General features: G+C 41.5%; 1 protein-coding gene across 7 annotated transcripts in view; it reads left to right on the top strand.

Annotated features, from left to right (window-relative positions):
• The window catches only part of SRGAP1 (SLIT-ROBO Rho GTPase activating protein 1), a 240,132-nt gene that overhangs the window by 216,472 nt on the left and 1,761 nt on the right, over nucleotides 1–21,899 (top strand). For all 7 annotated transcript variants that reach the window (XM_040344102.1, XM_040344099.1, XM_040344098.1 and 4 more), the window contains 3 exons: nucleotides 18,568–18,748; nucleotides 18,830–18,964; nucleotides 20,598–20,940. In XM_040344102.1, the coding sequence (XP_040200036.1) occupies nucleotides 18,568–18,748; nucleotides 18,830–18,964; nucleotides 20,598–20,940 (659 nt within the window). The remainder of the gene's footprint in view (nucleotides 1–18,567; nucleotides 18,749–18,829; nucleotides 18,965–20,597; nucleotides 20,941–21,899) is intronic.

Here is a 21,899-nt window from a genome sequence, read left to right as displayed (position 1 = left end):
GAATTAATATTCGCTATTGTCTTACTGATTCTCCTCCCGGCCAACTAAGGAAGCGGGTCCTGAGACCCAAATGGCCGAGAGAAAAGGTGATTGTATTGGCTGCCGAGGAGAAGAAGATGCAGAGAAAGCTGCAGAGACGATGCAGGGGAAGCCGTTATGACGCCGACGAGGAGACGCAGTGTGAAGCAGACAAGGAGGAAGTGCTGCTCGCGACCTAGATGGGGTAAGTGGGGTGTATAATGCCAACGACTGGGGGGGTTGCGGTATTGTCCCCCCCCCCCCTCCAAAAAATTGTGCACCAGCCGCCACTGGACTCTGTTCCTCCATAAATACTATAATGTGAGTGAGTGTTGTCACCCTTTGCAAATAAGGATTGCAGGTGAAAATAAAGGGGGCGTGAAGCAAAAAAATTGATTTGCTTGAACTTAAAATAAAATGCAATATTTTCAACTCAAAAATGCATAAATGGATGCTTCATGGGCTGGTCGCACATGAGCAGTTATTGCTAAAGTGATAATTAGCTTGGGAAACAATGGAGTACGTCGTGTAGTAACAATTAATGGCTGATAGCACAGTGCTCCAAATTTAAAGATCAATCTCTTATACATATGACAGCATTGGCAATCATGCGCAGTTTCGGTAGCATGATTAGAACAGTAAAAATCATTGTTGGAAATTCGGACCACCTGTATGCCCCATCAGAGAAATTCTGATGAGTTCCATCTGAGTTTACATATAGAACATGTTCTATTTTACTCCGATGGAATTCGTCTGAATTCCGATGAGCTTTTGGTTGGGTTAAAGCCTGATCGTATGTACGCGGCATTAGCCTTATCTGTTAATGAACATTATTTCGATATATGCATTAGCTCTAATTTGCAGTCGTTATTTGCTTGCAGTTTACTCTGCTTTGTGTTTTAGATGGCTAGGATTTAACAATCTAAAGAGGAGGTTGGCGTTTACAAAAAAACAAACGCACATGCTTACCTCAATGCTGCAGTGTCGGTGTGTTGCTGAAGCTGTCCCCCAGCTCTAAGCCCAAGAACTGAGTGACCACAATATAGCCAAGGTCCCTTCCAGAGCCTGGAGTGGCTCTGTGACAGCTTTCAGCAGACTTTAGCCTGCTGTCGGCTGAGTCTGCACGTACGTGCACTCCTGTGACCCACAAGGAAAGTATGACCAAAAAAGCTTTGGTTTATTTCTGTTTAAAACCCAGTCTCCAGATCTCTCTGCATGCATGGCTTCTCTTTTTTTAAACTGAACTCTGGGGGGAAATGCAAAACTACTTTAGCTGTACTTTATTCGTTGCTCCCATAGGCTTCCTCCCCTCTGCACAGCTGCCACCTGAACCTATTCTTTATGGTGCTCCTTTGGTTGCAGGCGCTCCAACATGATCATGTACAATGCAGGATCAGCAGCCTAAACTTAGAATAAACATTTGACTCTTGCAGTGCATGGGAGTCCCACTGCAGGGCAGGTTTTAATGCTCGACCAGGGTTCAGCTTTTAGCTACACTGTAAATTAAGGGGACAGTTGGTTTTGGGAATCAGCCATTTTCTATTCACACGGGGTCCTAGGTCTATAGGATTAGCTGACATGCCAGGCAGTTTTAGGCCACATTCACATCTGGCAATTTGGAATCACGGGCAGAATTGCCGCATCTCCAAATCGTCCCTGCAAAAGTGGCAAAACGCACCACGCGTGTGTGGGTCCCAATAATTTTTAATAGCACCTAAAATCGCGGCAAACCACATTGTGTGAAGATTAATGCCCAAAAATAAGCAGGTGCTTCTTTTGGGAGGACGAGCTTTGCGCAATGCGGATTGCCATGCAATTTATCATGACAAAATTGCACCGCAATTCAGGTGCCAATAAAAAATGAATAAACATACATGGTGCCTTTTGCCACTATTGCAGTGCGATTTGTTATCATAGGCAGAATCACTGCGTTTATACCGACAATTCCTAAATCGCTAGATGGGAATGGGCCTAAAAAAGCATGAATGTCTAGAGGGAATAAACGGAGTAACAGAGAATGAAAAGGGGAAATGATGGGTGGTTAAATATAACTTTTAAATTGGAGGAAAACACCAAATCAAAAATATTACGAGTGGAATAGAGGAAGTTTGGCATATGTCACTGCACACACATCCTTAAATATACCAACCTTGTATGCATGATTGCCAGCGTGTTTGAGCGTTCAGAATATAAGAATAGTGACGTGCGTTTATTGTTCAGAAATACAAGTCTGAAAATAAATGCTCAATTATTTTAAATGCACTTAATTTCTATTTTTGGATAGTATTCCTGTTTAGATATGATTTTCATTGTGGTTCATGTGCTTAAATATGTTTAATTCAACGTTGTTGTGCTGGCAGGTGGGTTATCAAACATACTAACACTACTGTGCAAAATTACTGCCTACGCTCTTAAAAGGGTTTTTGTCATCACATAAACATACTGTATTGGTAAATATTTCCAGCTTAGTAAGGCAAATAATCATGTGCATAGTAACCAGTCCGAAATAGTCTTTGCCCAAACTAAGCTGTTCTAAACTGTTGAGAACTCAAATGTGATTGGCTTGGGTGTAAGTGGTTACAATATCCAGTATGCCTAGTTAGGTTTATAGCTACATGTGAACACTGAGAAATTATTATGGACATAAAGGCTAATAATGTAGGTTAACTGCTTGCCTACTAGGGCAATTTTGACATTTTTCACAAATGTTTAATGAGCATTTTTTGCTCGAAAATTTAGTTGGAACCCTAAAACATATATTTTCTGAAAGCTAAGGCCCTGGAAAATAAAATAGTGACTGTTCCAATTTATTATGTTGCACAATATTTATGCAGCCATTTATCAAACTCGAATTTAAAAAATACGTTAAAATGAAATTTACACAAACCCAATGTAATACCCAATTTTTGGGTGAAATATACAAGTTAATGTTGCATTGAGTTGAGAGCTACCAAACATGTCAAGACTTAATATTGCACACATTTGTGAATTGGTGCAAAAATACGGTACCTAAAATGGACCATTCACCATTTTGTGCATGCCAGGTCTTTGCATGTATGCAAAAAACATTTTTTTTAATGCTTTTTTTTTTTTCATTTAACTTTATTGCTTGCTATCACAAGGGGTGAACAAGCCCCTTGTGATAGCTTTGGTTGGTGACAGGTACTCCAAGGCAACAGAACATGTTTGGTCAGCTGCTTCCCTGGCTGTAACATCCAGGAATTTACAGCTTTGAAATCCTTGTCCCTTCTGTCGCCGATCTTCACAAATGAGATCAGGGAGCAGATGTGCTTCCATTTCCTCTATGGGCAGCCACCCTGACTGCTTTTTGCCCAGGAACCACTTTTTACCTGACAGTCTGCTGAAAAAACTACCAGGATCATGGCTGCAGCCACTACTTATGTCTCTTCTCATACCTAAGCTGCCTATGGTTTGAAAATTCTATGGGAAGGAGCACTGACAGTAGGGGGGGGGGGGGGGGAGAGGGAAGGTTGTGGGTGACATCACAGCTCTGGGAATTCAGTCCTGTTGTCAAGCACAGGGAAGCCTGCGGTTTACAGATCTGTACTAAAGCTGATTAAAAAAACATTTTTTAACCTAAATCATATTGGCCTTTATTCCCACTTTTAAGTGTTTGTTTTGTTGAAAGCGCCTATTGCCTTAAGTGAATTACACCCCACAAATCTATTGTGTTTTAAGATCTTTCCTGTGAACACTAAACTGTCCTAGATTTTATTTTCCTTTTTTGTGGCTTGCACAGGTCAGCAAATTATGTGTTTGGTACTATTGATTGGTCTCATTCTGCTGCACAAGCATGTCAGAAAATAACAATATTGATTGGTAGCACCATACATCTCCCAATCAGATGGTATTTGCTGAGATTTATTACCCCTTACAATTAAAATGGATAAACCGATTTAATCTCAGTCTTGCATATTGACATGTAGCTTTTACCTTAATTTGTGTTGGCTTCATTACTCAATATTCTTTGAAACAAATATTATACTCACAAAGAAAAACTGTCTTTAGAGCAATCAGGAAACATTTTACAGGGCAGTGCTGCCGTGGATATAGTATGTTACTTATGTTTATGGCAGCAAAATGATTAAAGTGCACAACGAGGAAAACCCCCCTTCCTTTTTTTTTTTTTTTTTTTCCAATGCTTTTTTGCTAGAGTGGGGAAAGGAATTTAATCATTTTTTTATATTGCTGGGTGTGTCCCTTCTTTTTGAACCATGTTTCCAAAAAGGAACAAGCGGTAAATAAATAACTTCCACTGATAATGCCTGCTCCAAAGACAACTAAGCAGGGAATTCCCCTCATATTGGGAAATTTGCTCTAACTTCCTGTTGTGTCTTTTGGATAGTAAGTAAGGAGAAATGTCCACAGTGGTACACAAATGGCAAAAAAGAAATAAAAAATTGCGGTAGGTGTTTTTACCTAGAATAACAGATGCTTGTTTTAATTTCCTTGCATTTGCCTTAAAGTGGTTGTAAACCCTTACATATACCCAGTGAAGTGACTATCTTCAGTTGATACACAGAGATGAAACAAAGCCTCCTACGTAAGTTGTATCAGTTTGTCTGCAATCTTCTCATCGCTACTTCTGTTCAAAGTGCTGAAATTATAGGCTTGTCTGAGAGTTCAGAAAATATTGGGCGGAGAGCTGAAGTTGCACTCTGTAGAGCTCAATAGGGAGAGCTCTGAGAGCCGATTGGAAGGGAAGAGACACACCCCCTTCACACAGGAACAGAGCCGAGGCTGTCAATCAGCTGGAGGTCTCTCCCATGTCACCATTTTCCATTGAGACAAATGCACACTATAGAAGCATATGCTTTGTTTATATTTCATGTGAGGTTTACAACCACTTTAAATATTCTAGTTGGAATCTGGTTGTTTGCTGTGGACAACGACTTCACTGTTTGTTTTATATGGCACAGCTAATGAATTCTGACGACCTATGGGTGTCCAGTACATTCATACAGAAGTGCACAGTGGTCAATGCTGGTGTCTGACTGCACTGACATCTCAGATTCAGTTCCCACTGGGAAACTATTTGTTGAAGTTTGTATGTTTTCCCTATTTGTGTGGATTTACTCAGGGAGCTTTGGTTTGCCCCTGCAAACCTACCGGCCCAAGCTAAACCTTAATTTTGCTTATGTGATTGCAATAGGGATGTTAACATCTTGACTATACAGTGGGTCAAAAAAAGTATTTAGTCAGCCACCAATTGTGCAAGTTCTCCCACTTAAAAAGATGAGAGGCCTGTAATTGTCATCATAGGTATACCTCAACTATGAGAGACAAAATGTGGAAACAAATCCAGACAATCACATTGGTCTGATTTGGAAAGAATTTATTTGTAGATTATGGTGGAAAATAAGTATTTGTTTACCTCTACAAACAAGCAAGATTTCTGCCTCTCACAGACCTGTATCTTCGTTAAGAGGCTCCTCTGTCCTCTACTTATTACCTGTATTAATGGCACTTGTTTGAACTTGTTATCAGTATAAAAGACTCCTGTCCACAACCTCAAACAGTCACACTCCAAACTCCACTATGGTGAAGACCAAAGAGCTGTCGAAGGACACCAGAAACAAAATTGTAGACCTGCACCAGGCTGGGATGACTGAATCTGCAATAGGCAAGCAGCTTGGTGTGAAGAAATCAACTGTGGGAGCAATAATTATAAAATGGAAGACTTAAAAGACCACTGATAATGTCCCTCGATCTGGGGCTCCACGCAAGATCTCACCCAGTGAGGTTTAAAATGATCACAAGAACGGTGAGCAAAAATCCCAGAACCACATGGGGGGACCAATAAATGACCTGCAGAGAGCTGGGACCAACGTAGCAAAGGCTACCATCAGTAACCCACTACGCCGCCAGGGACTTAGATCCTGCAGTGCCAGACGTGTCCCCCTGCTTAAGCCAGTAAATGTCCAGGCCCGTCTGAGGTTTGCTAGAGAGCATTTGGATGATCCAAAAGAGGATTGGGAGAATTGTCATATGGTCAGATGAAACCAAAGTAGAACTGTTTGGTAGAAACACAACTCGTCGTGTTTGGAGGAGAGAGAATGCTGAGTTGCAACCAAAGAACACCATACCTACTGTGAAGCATGGGAGTGGCAACATCATGCTTTGGGGGCGTTTCTCTGCAAAGGGAACAGGACGACTGATCCGTGGAAAATCGAAGAATGAACGGGGCCATGTATCGTGAGATTTTGACTGCAAACCTCCCATCAGAAAGGGCATTGAAGATGAAACGTGGCTGGGTCTTTCAGCATGACAATGATCCCAAACACACCGCCCGGGCAATGAAGGAGTGGCTTCATAAGAAGCATTTCAAGGTCCTGGGGTGGCCTGGCCAGTCTCCAGATCTCAACCCCATAGAAAACCTTTGGAGGGAGTGGAAAGTCTGTGTTGCCCAGCGACAGCCCCAAAACATCATTGCTCTAGAGGAGATCTGCATGGAGGAATGGGCCAACATACCAGCAACAGTGTGTGACAACCTTGTAAAGACTTACAGAAAATGTTTGACCTCTGTCATTGCCAACAAAGGATATATAACAAAGTATTGAGATGAACTTTTGATATTGACCAAATACTTATTTTCCACCATAATTTGTAAATAAATTCTTTCTAAATCAGATAATGTGATTGTCTGGATTTGTTTCCACATTTTATCTCTCATAGTTGAGGTATACCTATGATGACAATTACAGGCGCCTCTCATCTTTTTAAGTGGGAGAACTTGCACAATTGGTGGCTGACTAAATACTTTTTTGCCCCACTGTATCTGCTGCTGTATATATAAATATAATAAACAGAGTAGCATATAAAATTGACAGTTATACGTTGATCTTAAATTACTGACAAAAATACTGGCCACCTGTGTGAACTTGTTTCTAGCTCGATATATTCATCCAGACCAGGTGGGGTTTGTACCCCACAGACAGGCCCCGGATCAGACTAGAAGAATTATTGACATCATATCTGCGTTAAATTCGGGCTGGGATGGCGGAGGGCAGAGGGGAGCTTTGCTGCTCTCGTTAGACCTGCAAAAAGTGTTTGACTCTCTGTCCTGGGACTACCTTTTTTTTATACTAGAAAGATATGGGTTTGGTACTAGTTTCCTGACAACACTCCAAACGATATATAGCGCCCCTATTGCAAACTTGGTGGTCAAGGGCTATAAGTCTCGGGATATTTGCATAAATAGGGGTACCCGACAAGGCTGCCCTTTATCTCCTTTGTTGTTCATCCTGGCTTTGGAGCCCTTGGCGACCAAGATTAGAATACATCCTGATATATTGGGGGTCCATTGTGGAGGGCGGGAGCACAAATGTGCGCTGTTCGCGGACGGCATATTGATGATGCTCCTCTCCGGTCACCTCATTGCCTACTCTAAACGTAGTACTGGGACATTTTGCGGCATTTACTGGTTTGCGGGTCAATCATTCCAAATCCCAGGCTCTTGGCATTTCCCTACAACCCCACATAATTCGAGCTCTGCGCGGACAATATTCCTTTAGTTGGCAGGAGGAGGCACTTCCTTATTTGGGCATTTACTTAACTCCCACCCTTACTACATTATATCAGAAGAACTATCCCCCATTGTTTCGAAAGTTTCTGGAAGACCTTCAAAGGTGGTCAAACAAACCCCCCGTCGTGGTTCGGCAGGCTGTATTCGGTCAAGATGACCATTTTACCAAAGGTGTTATACCTTTTCAGGACCCTCTCAATAGCCATAACTGGTACGGTCAAGAGGTTCCAAGCTAAATTACTTGACTATATATGGGACCATAAGAGACCTAGGGTGAACAAGAAGACACTATACTCTCCTAAATTGGGCGGCGGTTTGTGCATGCCAGACCTTCTTAAATATTTTCATTCAGCTCAACTGGCCCAGTTGATCCGATTTCACACAGGCCGGTCCAGGCCGCTCTGGATGGGGTTAGAGTCCTCTCTGAACCCAGACAGGGAGGTCAGTCACCTAATGTGACTGAGGGGACGTGATAGAATATCTGTGCTATGCCCGTCTTTGTCGTTCTCCCTGAGCCTCTGGGATCGCTTGTCAAAAACGTACAGATTCAAATCGCCACACACTCCGATGGCGCCCTTATTTCGCAATCCCCTGTTCACCCCGGGTCTCCGCCCCCAGGACTTCTCTTGGTGGACCAATAAAGGTCTATTGAGGATAGCAGATCTCTGCGATCATAAGGGGGCTTTGTCAAAAACGGTTCTGCAGGAGAAATACGGCCTTCCGAACGCTGAATATTTTAGATATGCTCAAATTGCGCATTTTTTAGAAACTTTGAATCGCACTTCTGATCTCTCTACAGCTACGGCTATGGAACAACTTTGCAGAACCTTTGACAAACACTCCGGTCACATATCATTGATTTATGGATTTTTGTCTTCCACTACCCAAAAGATGGCCTATATGACTAAGTGGGAACAAGATATTGGCACGGAACTGGACATGGCGGACTGGAGTAAGCTGGTACAGGGAGCTTCTAAGTCATACATTAACACCTCTTTAATAGAGGCTAATTATAAAGTACTAATGCGTTGGTATATGGTCCCTGCGCGTATTGCTAGTTTTGTCCCGGGGGCGTCTCCGCGGTGCTTCAGAGGGTGTAATGCGGACGGTACTATGTACCACATCTGGTGGACGTGCCAAAGGGTGAGACGATTTTGGATACGCACTTATAACTTTATCTACTCTTTAACTCAGGTGAATCTTGTTAAGTCACCTCTGCATGCACTGCTGGGATGCCCGGTGGAGGGAACATCAAAACATTTAAGAAAACTGATAGCTTTTATATTTGTGGCAGCCAGAATCTCCATTGCCAAGTCTTGGAGGTCCCCCACTGTTCCCTTTTGTCTGTTGAAGTCTAAATTGTCATGGATTATGGTGAACGAGAGGATGTCGGCCATTTTGAACGATAGGGTGGCGGTTTTCGACAGGGTGTGGGACCCTTGGATCACCTATCTCACGACTGTACATTGATTTATGTCAATGAAAGGGCTTTTCCTACTCTATCTCCCTCTTTTGGCCGGGGTAGGGATGCACCATCCCCCTTTTTCCTTTTTCTCTCTTATTCTTTCCCTTCCTCTCCCTTTTTATCTTTCCTATTTTTCTCTCCTCCCCTTCTTCTGCATTTATAAGGCTGTTCCCCATGGTTACTACACTGGATCAGCTTTAATTGATTGTTATCTGTTGGCCCCTCGGGTCTAGATAGTGCTTCGAATGACAGACCCTGAGCTTGGGTCTAAGCTATCCGTTCTGATAGATAATTGCAGTAGGAGCACTCAAAGTTATGTTAATGATATGTTTTTGACCTGCAAAAAAAAAAAATTTGTATCTATGCTAGTCCTCCAGATGGTGGCTATGATCGTTCCCCCCCCCCCCACTTTTTTTTTTGTAAACCGTATTTTTTTATTTGAAAAACTTAATAAAAATATTGGAAACGAAAATTGACAGTTATATTGATGGTCCACTCTATTTTTGAGTTGACATCCTTTCATTGCTAGGTATGCGGTGTGCACTTTGTTCTGCCTTATTTCTGTTTTTTGAGAGTTCGTATTACTGTGGCATGTTCAACAAATCAAATAATTGTGCCCAACATAATGATATAATCCAACATACTAGCTGTCAGAATTTCACTCGTAAGTGATTGGATGGAATTTTATGGCCGGTGTTGACATTTATTGTGCCCTATAGACTAATCATGGGCTGTATTTTGTGATGGCTATATCAATCTTATATAATCACACTGCACAGACTGTTGCACATAAATTGGAGACAGGAGTTTGACAGGATACCATCTGGACAAATGTTCGCTGGAACATGGATGTGAGTCTTTTGAAGTCTGCTATTTTCAGAATGTGCTCACTGTTGCAGAGGACAATGCTGTTTAGTCTGTAAACAAAGCAGCACTGTTTGTTATCGCCTTGATTTCTCAACCTCGCTGCCCACTCAAAAAAAGGAAAGTGCAACATGAAAGTGTTTTTGAGTGCTGCTTTGTGCTTGGATATTCAGTTGTTCAATAAATAGCGGTTATGCTTGACATGCCGGTTAGTACAAAAGTATAAAATTCACTATGCTTGGATTGATTTAAACTCTCAACCTGTCTCATTGTAATTGTTAGTAGTTAATAGTTTGGAAAGCTATAGACATCGCTTGAGCCCCAGCACCATTATTATAAATTGTTAGCTCATACAGTAGGATGTTTTATAGTTTTAAATTATTCTTTGTAATATCAAAGCCGCCAATCAAAAGAACAGTGACCACATGGGACCTGAACAAAGTCAGTGGAGTGAGTCTGTGTTCGATTCAGACAAACTTATATGGTGGGAGTATTGCTTCCCTGTTTTGTCCCTTTTTTTTTTATGACTGGTAAAGCCAGATGAGCCCCATGCATTATTGGTAACGCACTGGAATTAGTCCATTTTCTTGGGGCACTTTGAAAACCCCCACAGAAGGTAAGTTTCAAAAACAGCCCCCACCTGACGCTGTACAATCTTCCTCCAATGGAGGTAGGCTGTCTAACGTTTAAAAGTGCCCAAAATGTAAGATCCACTTTTAAACTGTGCACTTTCCTTTGCTAAAACACTGATTTGAAATAAAAAAAATTCCTGTAGGGGAACGATATTGAATAATATACTCCTCTCCTCTGAATTCCACACACGGCACCTTGGCTGTAGTGGAATGTTTTTTTCTTTGGGCGAAATCCTTGTAAATGTAGAATTGTGCATCCAGCACTGTGCTGCAGTGTCTTCTCATAAGGCTTGGAGTACTTACTATTCCCCAGTATCTTGTTTGCAGGATGATGACTTCACTCCCTGCACCACAGAAACCAGAGGCAAGGTTTTTTATTTTTACTATTCCATTTTTATCAGCATTTTACCAAGGGGGCACATTTTAAAAGTGGACTATTTAGAATCCCAGGTAGCATTCACCAACCTGGTCAGTGAGGAGCATACCAAATGAAATCCTCACAGGATGCCCTCTCCTGGGAGTGTCTTCTGTGCTAGCCCAGCTCCTCCACCCCTCCCCTCACCTCCCTATGTAACTTGCTGGCAGAGAAGCAAACACTATAGAGTGTCACTTGAGTGATAGCTTTGAGTCTACTGGAGGTGCTGACATCACATCAAAGAATTGGTTATTAGGTTATTTGGATGTCTACACAAGAGAGGATGTCACAAATAACATGCATAAAATACGTTACAAGCACATACAGTGGGGATCGAAAGTTTGGGCACCCAAGGTAAAAATTTGTATTAATGTGCATAACGAAGCCAAGGAAAGATGGAAAAATCTCCAACAGGCATCAAATTACAGATTAGACATTCTTATAATGTGTCAAAAAAAATTAGATTTTATTTCCATCATTTACACTTTCAAAATTACAGAAAACAAAAAAATGACGTCTGCAAAAGTTTGGGCACCCTGCAGAGTTAATATCTTTTACTGCCCCCTTTGGCAAGTATCACAGCTTGTAAACGCTTTTTGTAGCCAGCCAAGAGTCTTTCAATTCTTGTTTGAGGTATCTTTGCCCATTCTTCCTTACAAAAGTCTTCCAGTTCTTTGAGAACTCTGGGCTGTCTGTCACGAACTGCTCTTTTAAGGTCTATCCATAGATTTTCAATTATGTTGAGGTCAGGAGATTGTGAAGGCCATGGCAAAACCTTCAGTTTACACCTCTTGATGTAGTCCCCAGTGGATTTTGAGGTGTATTTAGGATCATTATCCATTTGTAGAAGCCATCCTCTCTTTAACTTCAGCTTTTTCACAGATGGCATCAAGTTACCATCCAAAATTTGCTGAAATGTTATTGAATCCATTTTTCCTTCTACTCGTGAAATGTTCCCTGTGCCACTGGCTGCAATACAACCCCAAAGCATGATTGATCCACCCCCATGCTTAACAGTGGGACAGAAGTTCTTTTCATAAAATTCTGTGCCCTCTCTTTTTCAAACGTACCTTTGCTCATTCCGGCCAAAAAGTTATATTTTAACCTCATCGGTCCACAGAACTTGTTTCCAAAATGTATCAGGCTTGCCTATATGTTCATTTGCAACGTTCAAATGCTGATTTTTGTGGTGAGGATGTAGAAGAGGTTTTCTTCTGATGACTCAATGAAGACCATATTTGTACAAGTATCTCTCTTTATAGTGGAATAGTGTACCACAACTCCAGTGAATACCAGATCTTTCTGGAGGGATCGTGCAGTCAAACGTGGGTTTTGAATTGCTTTTCTCACAATCCTGCGAGCTGTTCTGTCTGATATTTTTCTTGATCTTCCAGATCTTGCTTTAACTTCCACTGTTCCTGATGACTGCCATTTCTTAATTACATTCCGAACAGAGGATATTGACATCTGAAAATGCTTTGCTATCTTCTTATAGCCTTCTCCAGCTTTGTGAGCGTCAACTATTTTCAGTTTCAGTTTTCTAGACAACTGCTTAGTAGAACCCATGGTGCTGATTGTTGGGGCAAGGTCAGATGAGTCTGGGCATTTAAAACCTTTGAGATTGACATCACCTGGTCTTCCCAGACGATGATTGAGAACAATCCATGACACTGGCAGGTCTCAGCTTTGCAAAGGGGGCAGTGCATGCTATAAATTCTGTCGGGTGCCCAAACCTTTGCAGACGCCATTTTTTTGTTTTCTGTCATTTTGAAAGTGTAAATGATGGAAATAAAATCTAACTTTTTTTGACATAATATAAGAATGTCTAATCTGTAATTTGATGCCTTTTGGAGATTATTCCATCTTTCCTTGGCTTTGTTATGCACATTAATACAATTTTTAACCTGGGGTGCCCAAACTTTCGATCCCCACTGTATAACTTTCATAGCCTATGCTGTGGGAATATTTTTGTTGAAATGAAGGTTAATATTATACAGTATGTACACTTCTTGTTACCTTCATGCAGTGAGGGTGAACTTTAAGCTATATCCCCTGCTTTTCTGGTGCCTGGTTTACTGCTATGTTGTGAAGAGCCTGAATAGCTTGAGTTGTTGTTAATTTACACGATTTATATAGCGCCAACATTTTACGCAGCACTTTACAATGTATTGGGGACACAGCACAATTACAGTACAGTTCAATACAGAAGGTACAGGAGGGCCTTGCTCGTAGAGCTTACATTCTAAAGGGGGGTGGTGGTGGTACAAAAGGTAATGGCTGCAGAGAACGGTTTGATGGGGGTGGATCAGGGACAGTTGTTAGGTGGGTGTGGGATAGGCTTCCCTGAATAAATGAGTTTTCAGGCATCTCCAGGTTCCAGAGCGTGGGAGAGGCTCTGGGGAAGTCCTGAAGGCAAGCATGGGAGGAGGTAACAAGGGAGCTAGAAAGCAGGAGGTCCTGGGAGGAGCGGAGGTGACGATTTGGGCGATATCTGCAGATGAGGTTGGTGATGTAGATGGGGGTGATGTTGTGAATAGCCTTGTATGTTGTGGTTGGCATTTTGAATTTTCCACGGTGGGGTAGGGGAAGCCAGTGAAGGGATTGGCAGAGAGGAGCAGCAGTTACGGATTGGTTAGTTAGGTGTATTAGTCTAGCAGCAGAATTCATAATAGACTGAAGGGGGGATAGCCTGCTTAAGGGTAGGCCATTAAGGAGAGAGTTGCAGTAGTCAAGGCAGGAAATAAGCAAGGAGTGGATAAATTGCTTTGTGGTGTAGAATTCTGGAGATGTTGCAGAGGTTAAGGCGACAGGATTTAGCCAGTGATTGCATATGGGGGCTGAAGGAGAGGTCAAAGTCAAGGATTACACCCAGGACCCTGGCATGTGTGGATGGACCAATGGTTTTGTTGATATTAATGGTAAAGTCATTATGAAGGGGGGGGACAGTGAAGGAGGAAATATAACTTGCTCAGTTTTAGAAAGATTGAGTTTGAGGAACTGGTGTGTCATTTAGTAAGTTTGAGATCCGTGAAGAGATCGAGGAAGTGAGTTGATGAGTGGAGAGATGGATCTGGGTGTCGTCGGCATAGACGTGGTACTGGAAGCCATGGGAGGTTATCAACTGCCCCAGGGAAGAGGTATAGCGTGAGAATAGGAGGGGCCCAAGGACGGAGCCTTGGGGTACCCCAACAGAAAGAGGAAGAGGAGCGGAGGAGATGGAGTTGTAAGTGACAGTGCGCTGAGATAGGTAGGAGGAGAACCAGGATAAAGCGGAATCACAGAGGCCAAGGGAGTGTAATTTTCTGAGGAGGAGCAGGTGGTCAACTGTGTCAAAGGCAGCAGAGAGATTCAAGAGTATGAGTATGGAGTAATGGCCATTGGTTTCGGCAGTTAGTAGGTCATTGGTGAGTTTTAGTAGGGCAGTTTCAGTAGAATGTTGTGGGCGAAAGCCAGTCTGTAGGGGGTCGAGAAGGTTGTGTTGTGGATTATCTTTAATACAAATTAAACACATACACCTTCCTCCTCCTATCTTTGTAGAGACAAAACCAATCTGGAGTTTCAGGTAGCCAAAGGTTGGCAGCAAGCATTGCAGCAGCACTTGGCTTACCTTTTTAGAAAACTGGCATCATCATGGGTAAATCCAGTATTAAGTGTTTAGTTGTGAAAAAAATTACAAATAATAAAATATGTAATGTATTGGTTTTGAAACATACTGTATATTAACATGTTCATTAATTGTTTTAAAATTAAGCTTCGCTTCAAGTTACTTTAAATATTTCACAGTTGGTTTTTCTATATATTAGATTACTGTAGAATGTAGGTGTTCTAGTTTTACATACAGCTAGGGAAAATACCTGAGCCACTAACTATATTGAACAAAGAACTGTACCCTGGGGCTAGAGAATGGTTTATAAAGGTTAGGGTCACATTCAGTTCAAATACTTAAACTGGTAAGAGATGTCAAGAAAGCTGAAAGCAAATCTGTCACATAAAAAGCAAGATTATAGTGTTGTACAGCAGGCTGAGACTCTGCACAAATCATTTTTGCTTGTAATGCCGCGTACACACGATCATTTTTCGGCATGAAAAAACCGTTGTTTTGAAAAAAATGTCATTTAAAATGATCGTGTGTGGGCTTCACATAATTTTCGGGTTCTGAAAAACAACAATTTTTTTACGAACATGCTGCATTTTTTAACTACGTTTTAAACAATGACGTTTTTCGGGTTGTAAAAAATGATCGTGTGTGGGCTAAAACGACGTTAAAAATCTGTGCATGCTCAGAAGCAAGTTATGAGACAGGAGCGCTCGTTCTGGTAAAACTACCGTTCATAATGGAGTAAGCACATTCATCACGCTGTAACAGACAGAAAAGCGCGAATTGTCTTTTACTAACACGGAATCGGCTAAAGCAGCCCCCAAGGGTGGCGTCATTCGAATGAAACTTCCCCTTTAGAGTGCCGTCGTACGTGTTGTACATCACCGCGCTTTGCTAGAGCATTTTATAAAAACGATGGTGTGTGGGCAACGTCGTGTTAATGATGAAGTTGGAAAAACTTAGTTTTTTCTACATGCCGAAAAACGTTTTTTTTTTTTTTTTTTTCTCATGACGAAAAATGATCGTGTATGCGGCATTAGATTCATGCTGCCATATGTATGTTTAAAGCGGAAGCCTGCCTAAAACTAAGATACTTCCAACCCTCACAATCCTTGATGCTCTCCCATGCATTTTACGTTCAATACATTTTTATTGTTTACAATGTAAAGATTATTAAGACATTGACACTATACTGTAATTTTTGCATGAAAAACAAAGAAAGCAAGGCACCAATACAGAGACAAAAGTTTTAAAGTGGTTGTAAAGGTAAAAAAAAAAATCCCTAAATGGCTTCCTTTTACCTCCTTCACTTACCTCATCCTTCGATTTTGCTTTTAAATGTCCTTATTTCTTCTGAGAAATCCTCACTTCCTGTTCTTCTGTCTGTAACTCCACACATTAATGCAAGGCTTTCTCCCTGGTGTGGAGAAAGCCTCTTGAGGGGGGGGAGGGGGTGAGCAGGAGTGTCAGGACACTCTCTACTTTGCAGATAGAGAAAGGAGCTGTGTGTTAGTGGGCGTCCTGACTATCCTGCTTGCCCCCTCCCTCCTCAAGAGGCTTTCTCCACACCAGGGAGAAAGCCTCGCATAACGGTGTGTAGTTAGACAGAAGAACAGCAAGTGAGGAAGAAATAAGGACATTTAAAAGCAAAATGGAAGGATGAGGTAAGTGAAGGAGGACTGCACTGAGGTAAAGGAAGCTATTTAGGGAAAAAATGTTTTACCTTTACAACCCCTTAAACGACACTTTAGAGAATCTGGTATGTTCATCTGATATTTAAAAAAAGGGTGGGGGGTTCTCTGCATAATCTTGAATTGCACGTAATTCAATTAGTCACTGTTAACAGCATAACAACCTCCCATGCATTTAACATGCACTTGACTTCACACACAAACACATGCACAAAAAAAGTACTGGGGGGCAGCTTTGGATAAACTGTTGCTGCTGCAGCAAATTTTTGTTTATTACTTTTACTATTAGGCTGTTCATTATTATTTTTTAGCTCAAGTTCAGGTTTAAATCTCCATCACATTGAATGCAAGCAGCGTAGCACATAGTCATAGTTATTAAAAATAGGCACTCACTTTATCTGTTAAAATAATGGCCACTCACAAGGCCGAATTAGTTGTTCATGGTAATGATAGTCCACCTGTCGCACACCTGGCCATTTTATACTTCCCATGAAATAAAACATGCACGCTGTAACCACCAGGAGGGTTCATTGTGTGCTTGATATTCTGTCATTATTATATTTGCCTTACTGTAACGTTTTACGTAATTGGAACCTGTTGATTTTATGAAATAAAAATAACAGTTGTAAAGAAAACGTCCACAAATAAAGGTAGTTGTGCAAATCCCAGTAAACTTGTCACAGATCTGGGCAATACATGTAAACATACACTTTTATTGCCCATGTCTGTGTAGAATATTGCATCATACCAGTCCTCGTATGTGAACGCTGATTTTCTTTTTCTCAGGCTTTTAAACATTTATTTTGACCTGGTGAATAACTTCCGATGCTACGGTAAAAATGCTCACTCCCTATAAGGGCCCTTTCACACGGAGCGGATCAGTAATGATCGGCTCCGTGTGTCCGCTTTGCTCAGCGGGGATCCTCCGTAAAATCCCCGCTGAGCTGGCAGCTGACAGGGCGGTCCCCGCACACTGTGCAGGGACCGCCCTGTGTTTCCCGCACACTGTGCAGGGACCGCCCTGTGTTTCCTCGCTCTCCCCTATGGGGTCTGCAAATGCGGATCTTTGCGGAGGCGGACAAATTACGGGCGTCAGCGGATGTTCATCCGCTGATACCCGTAATCACATAGGGACCATGTATGTCCCGTTTTCATCCGCAAACGGACGGATGAAAATGCGGACATACGGTCCGCTAGTGTGAAAGGGCCCTTACTGTGATTTATGATGGAGCAGCATTGTCACCCTAGTAAAGGAATTGTTATGACTACAGAACATCTCCTATTCTCTATTGTATTGAGGGGTTGTGCTTTGTAGCTCAGACATAACCTGGGGAGGGCTGATATGGGCACAGTGTTAGCTCGCTACAGGAAGTTAGGCACTCACAATATTTTCTGCTATAATCAACAGGTATGGTTTGCACTTCTCAAACTGATATAATAAACCACTTTCAATATCTTTAACAGACCAAAAAAGCGCAAATAAGAAAAGTCCATTGTTGGGGTTTACATACGCTATACACCTAGACAACTTACAACTACAAACATTTACAGAAAAGCTATTGCCAGGGCCCTATTTCAAGCACATAGGTCAATTGTAGTTTGTTGAAAATCTCCCGCCCACACACAAGAAGTGAATAAGATATGTGGGAGACGCACTCTGATTAAATTATTTTTATTTTTTACCAGCATAGGGGTTGCCCTGACAAATTTGAAAAAGTATGGGCCCCATGGCTCGATACCCTGTACATAATGACCAATAGGATCCCTTAAACTACCTAGTTGAGCTGTGAATGTTCCTTTCTGTAACTAGCTGGGAATTATAATACTTGCTATGTGCTATTATACTTTGCAATTGCATTATAGAAAAGCTTGTATCTTGTACTTCTTATACTGTTTTGGTAGTGCTTGCATGTGAATGCTGTTTGCTCTGAACGTGTATTCTTTCTGTTCTCACACTTTCTTCTTAATCTAAAAATAAAAAAGCAAGTGCAGGGATTACAACTTTTATGATGGAGCAGGGGGGCAGAATGGGTGGGCATAGTCAATACTATCTGGGGGAGGAGGACTAACGTTCCCCAAAAATATAGCAGCAACTCGGACAAGGGACACCTTTCATTCATTCTAAGTATGGTTCTTGGTGTTGATTAAAAAGAAAAGAAAATCGCTAAACTTCAGCTTGGTCTCCAGCTCTGCCCCACTGCGCCTCTCACGAAAATTGAACAAATCTTGTGAATGAATGGGGGAAAAAAATGTTTTTGGTACATCACTAAAATGTATGTTTTTACCAACCAGATTTTCATATTTTGTATACAAACCCTTCTTGTAACTTTGCTTGCAGAGTGTGAGCCAATTGAAGCCATAGCCAAATTTGATTATATTGGAAGATCTGCACGGGAACTGTCCTTTAAAAAGGGTGCATCGCTACTTTTGTATCACCGCGCTTCTGATGACTGGTGGGAAGGAAGACACAATGGAATTGACGGCCTGGTGCCCCACCAGTACATTGTGGTACAGGATATGTAAGTCTTATGAGGCAATCTCAAAATGGCAAATGTTGCATGGATGTCTAACGGACTAATGCTATTTTTCTTACTGTTTAGGGATGATACATTTTCTGATTCTTTAAGCCAAAAGGCGGATAGTGAAGCTAGCAGTGGGCCAGTAACTGAAGACAAATCATCAACTAAGGATATCAATTCACCAACGGACAGACATCCTGATTTATATTCAGGAAGGTAAGAGCCACCACTCCAAAAAGTCATCTATACAAGTATGTGTCCACATACTAAAACCAGCTAGAAAAATAACTGGAAGAGGACATTTTGCTATTAAGTGTTTACCAAAGTATCACCATATTGGAGACCAAAAACAAGAAATGAAAATCACATAACACATCCGTGGGGTTCAGGAGCAGAGAGACCTATTTAACGGCTAAGGGCCTTACACAGGTTCTGAACATCATACAACAGAAAGTGGCCGACATTTGGTCCGTGCGTACGCCAGCCGGTCCAACAGAAGCCGGCCATTCGGCTTGACTAAAAAAGGTCTGCCGATCAACAGCCGATCAGTGCTCTCAGCCAGTGGCTGAGAGCACTTACTGCTGTGTTGTAGGGTGGGAAAGTCTCCCTGTCAGAACACAATAGTTCAGCTGGGGAGATCGCTGTACTTAACATTGCATAGTTAGTACAGTGGTCTCTCCTGAGCTGTTCAGTTTTCTTTTCATTCAGCCCACTGGGTTGCACGAAAAAAAAATCAAGTGTATACCAGGCTTAAGTAATTCTAGATTGGCACAAAGTTCATCAGCAGCTGGTTGTAGCAGCAAAACCTTTGGTGCTACAGTTGGCTGCTGAATAGCTTTGTGTCAATCAATGCAACAGTCCCTATATTAATCCGATTACTACAAAGTGCACGGTTTCTTATGTTAAAAAAAAAACAATGAAGGGGATAGTCCCCAAAAGGTTTTGGTTTTATCTGATTTTCTATTGGCCTTTATGGACTTTTAATATCACAGTAATGCACTTGAGTTCTAGATTTAATTATTCAAAGCTTGTATTTGCTGTGGACCTAAAACTGATGGCATATGCCTAGAGTTCTCTATGATGGGATGCGTAAGTAATCCCCAGAGTTAAAGTAACTCTACCCCCACTGTACTTGAGTACACTTACCGGTTTTGCTCCTATGAGATATTCACTGTGTCGTCCGGTGGAGGCCATAGCTTTTTTTATATATACAATCTTTATTTTAAAGTTTTCGGATGTACAAAACATATATAAATGCAAGAGCGAGAGAAAGCGAAAAAAAAAAGGGGGGGGCCATAGCTTTTTAAATAGTCTTCTAGCTGATTAATTTTTTTCCCCACATATGCACAATGCAAATTTCCATTCATCAAATTGTTTTCAATAGTACATGGCCTTTCCATATGGATTCATGGAGATTGCAGCATGCATTTGTGGAAGAAATAGATCCTTGATGGGAGACTTTTGGATATGAGGCTGTATGGCTCCCAGCTAAGGTTTGGGGGTACCTTTTTAAGGTATACAGCTGCTAAAAGTAATCATAATTTAAGAAGTTTGATTACTGTGTTAATGGGGCAATCCTATGTTGCATTCTTACCCTAGTTGTAGTGTTTAGTATAGGACTTTCCTAATGAGCAAATTGTTTCGAAAGTACTATAGAAAATTTGCTTTGGTCAAACCCATTTGTCGACTATTGTGTAACCATTAGCTTTTAGTAATGAATACCTGCTTCTGCTTTTAATAACTGACAAACTGGCAAATTTTCATTGCAAATAAAAAAAATTAAGAAAAAATGCTTTTCAACAAACGTTTATCTAAAACCATATATTTTCAATTTTTTTTTTTACGAAAGACCCAGACGGAGAACTGATCCACTACCTCCCTCTCGGCGCTCAGGAGGGACTAGTGATAGCCACTGTCCAGTTCACCCACCACAGCCCCTTAACACTTCAATGGAAATCGGATCTTCCAATATTTCAAGCCATTGTAGCCCACGTGCCCTCCTACAGAATCGTAACCTCAATACTGACAGTCCAGAACGTCGACGGAAACCAGGTCATGGAAGTCTCACCAATATCAGCAGACATGATTCCCTGAAAAAGATAAACAGCCCTCCAATACGAAGGTCTACATCATCTGGACAGTACACCAACTTTAATGACCACAAGCCTCTTGACCCAGAGAGTATTGCTCAGGTATGTAAAGGAAATTAAAGCTGATGTCGCTAACAAAAATCTGCGTTTGCAGCTGCTATGATGTTGAGTACCAATGCAATTAGGAACAATAATTGGAAGTTATAATGGAGAACTGAGAATACTACAGCCTGGCAAAAGATTAGGGTGCATTTTTTTTTAAAGGGGTTGTAAAGGTGCAATTTTTTTTCCCTAAATAGCTTCCTTTACCTTAGTGCAGTCCTACTTCACTTACCTCATCCTTCCATTTTGCTTTTAAATGTCCTTATTTCTTCTGAGAATTCCTCACTTCCTGTTCTGCCTGTAACTCCACACAGTAATGCAAGGCTTTCTCCCTGGTGTGGAGTGTCGTGCTCGCCCCCTCCCTTGGACTACAGGAGAGTCAGGACGCTCTTTAAGCTGCAGATCGAGAAAGGAGCTGTGTGTTAGTGGGCGTCCTGACTCTCCTGTAGTCCGTAGATCCATTATACAAGATGGTTACTTTCCTGGCCTTAGAATCCGTTTTGAGCCAATGCATTTTGCAGGCAGACCTGATTTATCAGGGCTTCAGATTTTATTAAAATGTACTGCAACAACATACACAAGTACATGTAAGGCAACAAATATTGAATAGCATATTAAATCATTATTATTCATTGAACACGGGACATATATAGCTATAATACATCTATTATGATATATCAAGAAGGATCAGTAAAGTCCATATTTTATAGCCAATAGCCACTTTCTTAAAGGGTAGGCTGTTTTTATCTATTTACTTGACAACCAGCGATTCCAGCACGAAATCCCACTGAGACCTGCAGGAGACGCTAATTCCCTGTGCCATTTTTGTATGGCACTGAGACCAATAGCCACTCTCCTAGTGGTGTTTTAAAAAGGCACTCTGGATTCAAGTGGTTAAAAATACCATGTTAATGTAAGTTAAAAGCCTCAAGACTACTTTGTGTTCCATATCCCAGAAG

Source organism: Rana temporaria, chromosome 3 (genome assembly GCF_905171775.1).
Source record: "Rana temporaria chromosome 3, aRanTem1.1, whole genome shotgun sequence".
NCBI classification, from domain to species: Eukaryota; Metazoa; Chordata; class Amphibia; order Anura; family Ranidae; genus Rana; species Rana temporaria.
Note: the sequence above shows the minus strand (reverse complement) of the source record. Positions and strands in the feature narration are given on the sequence as shown.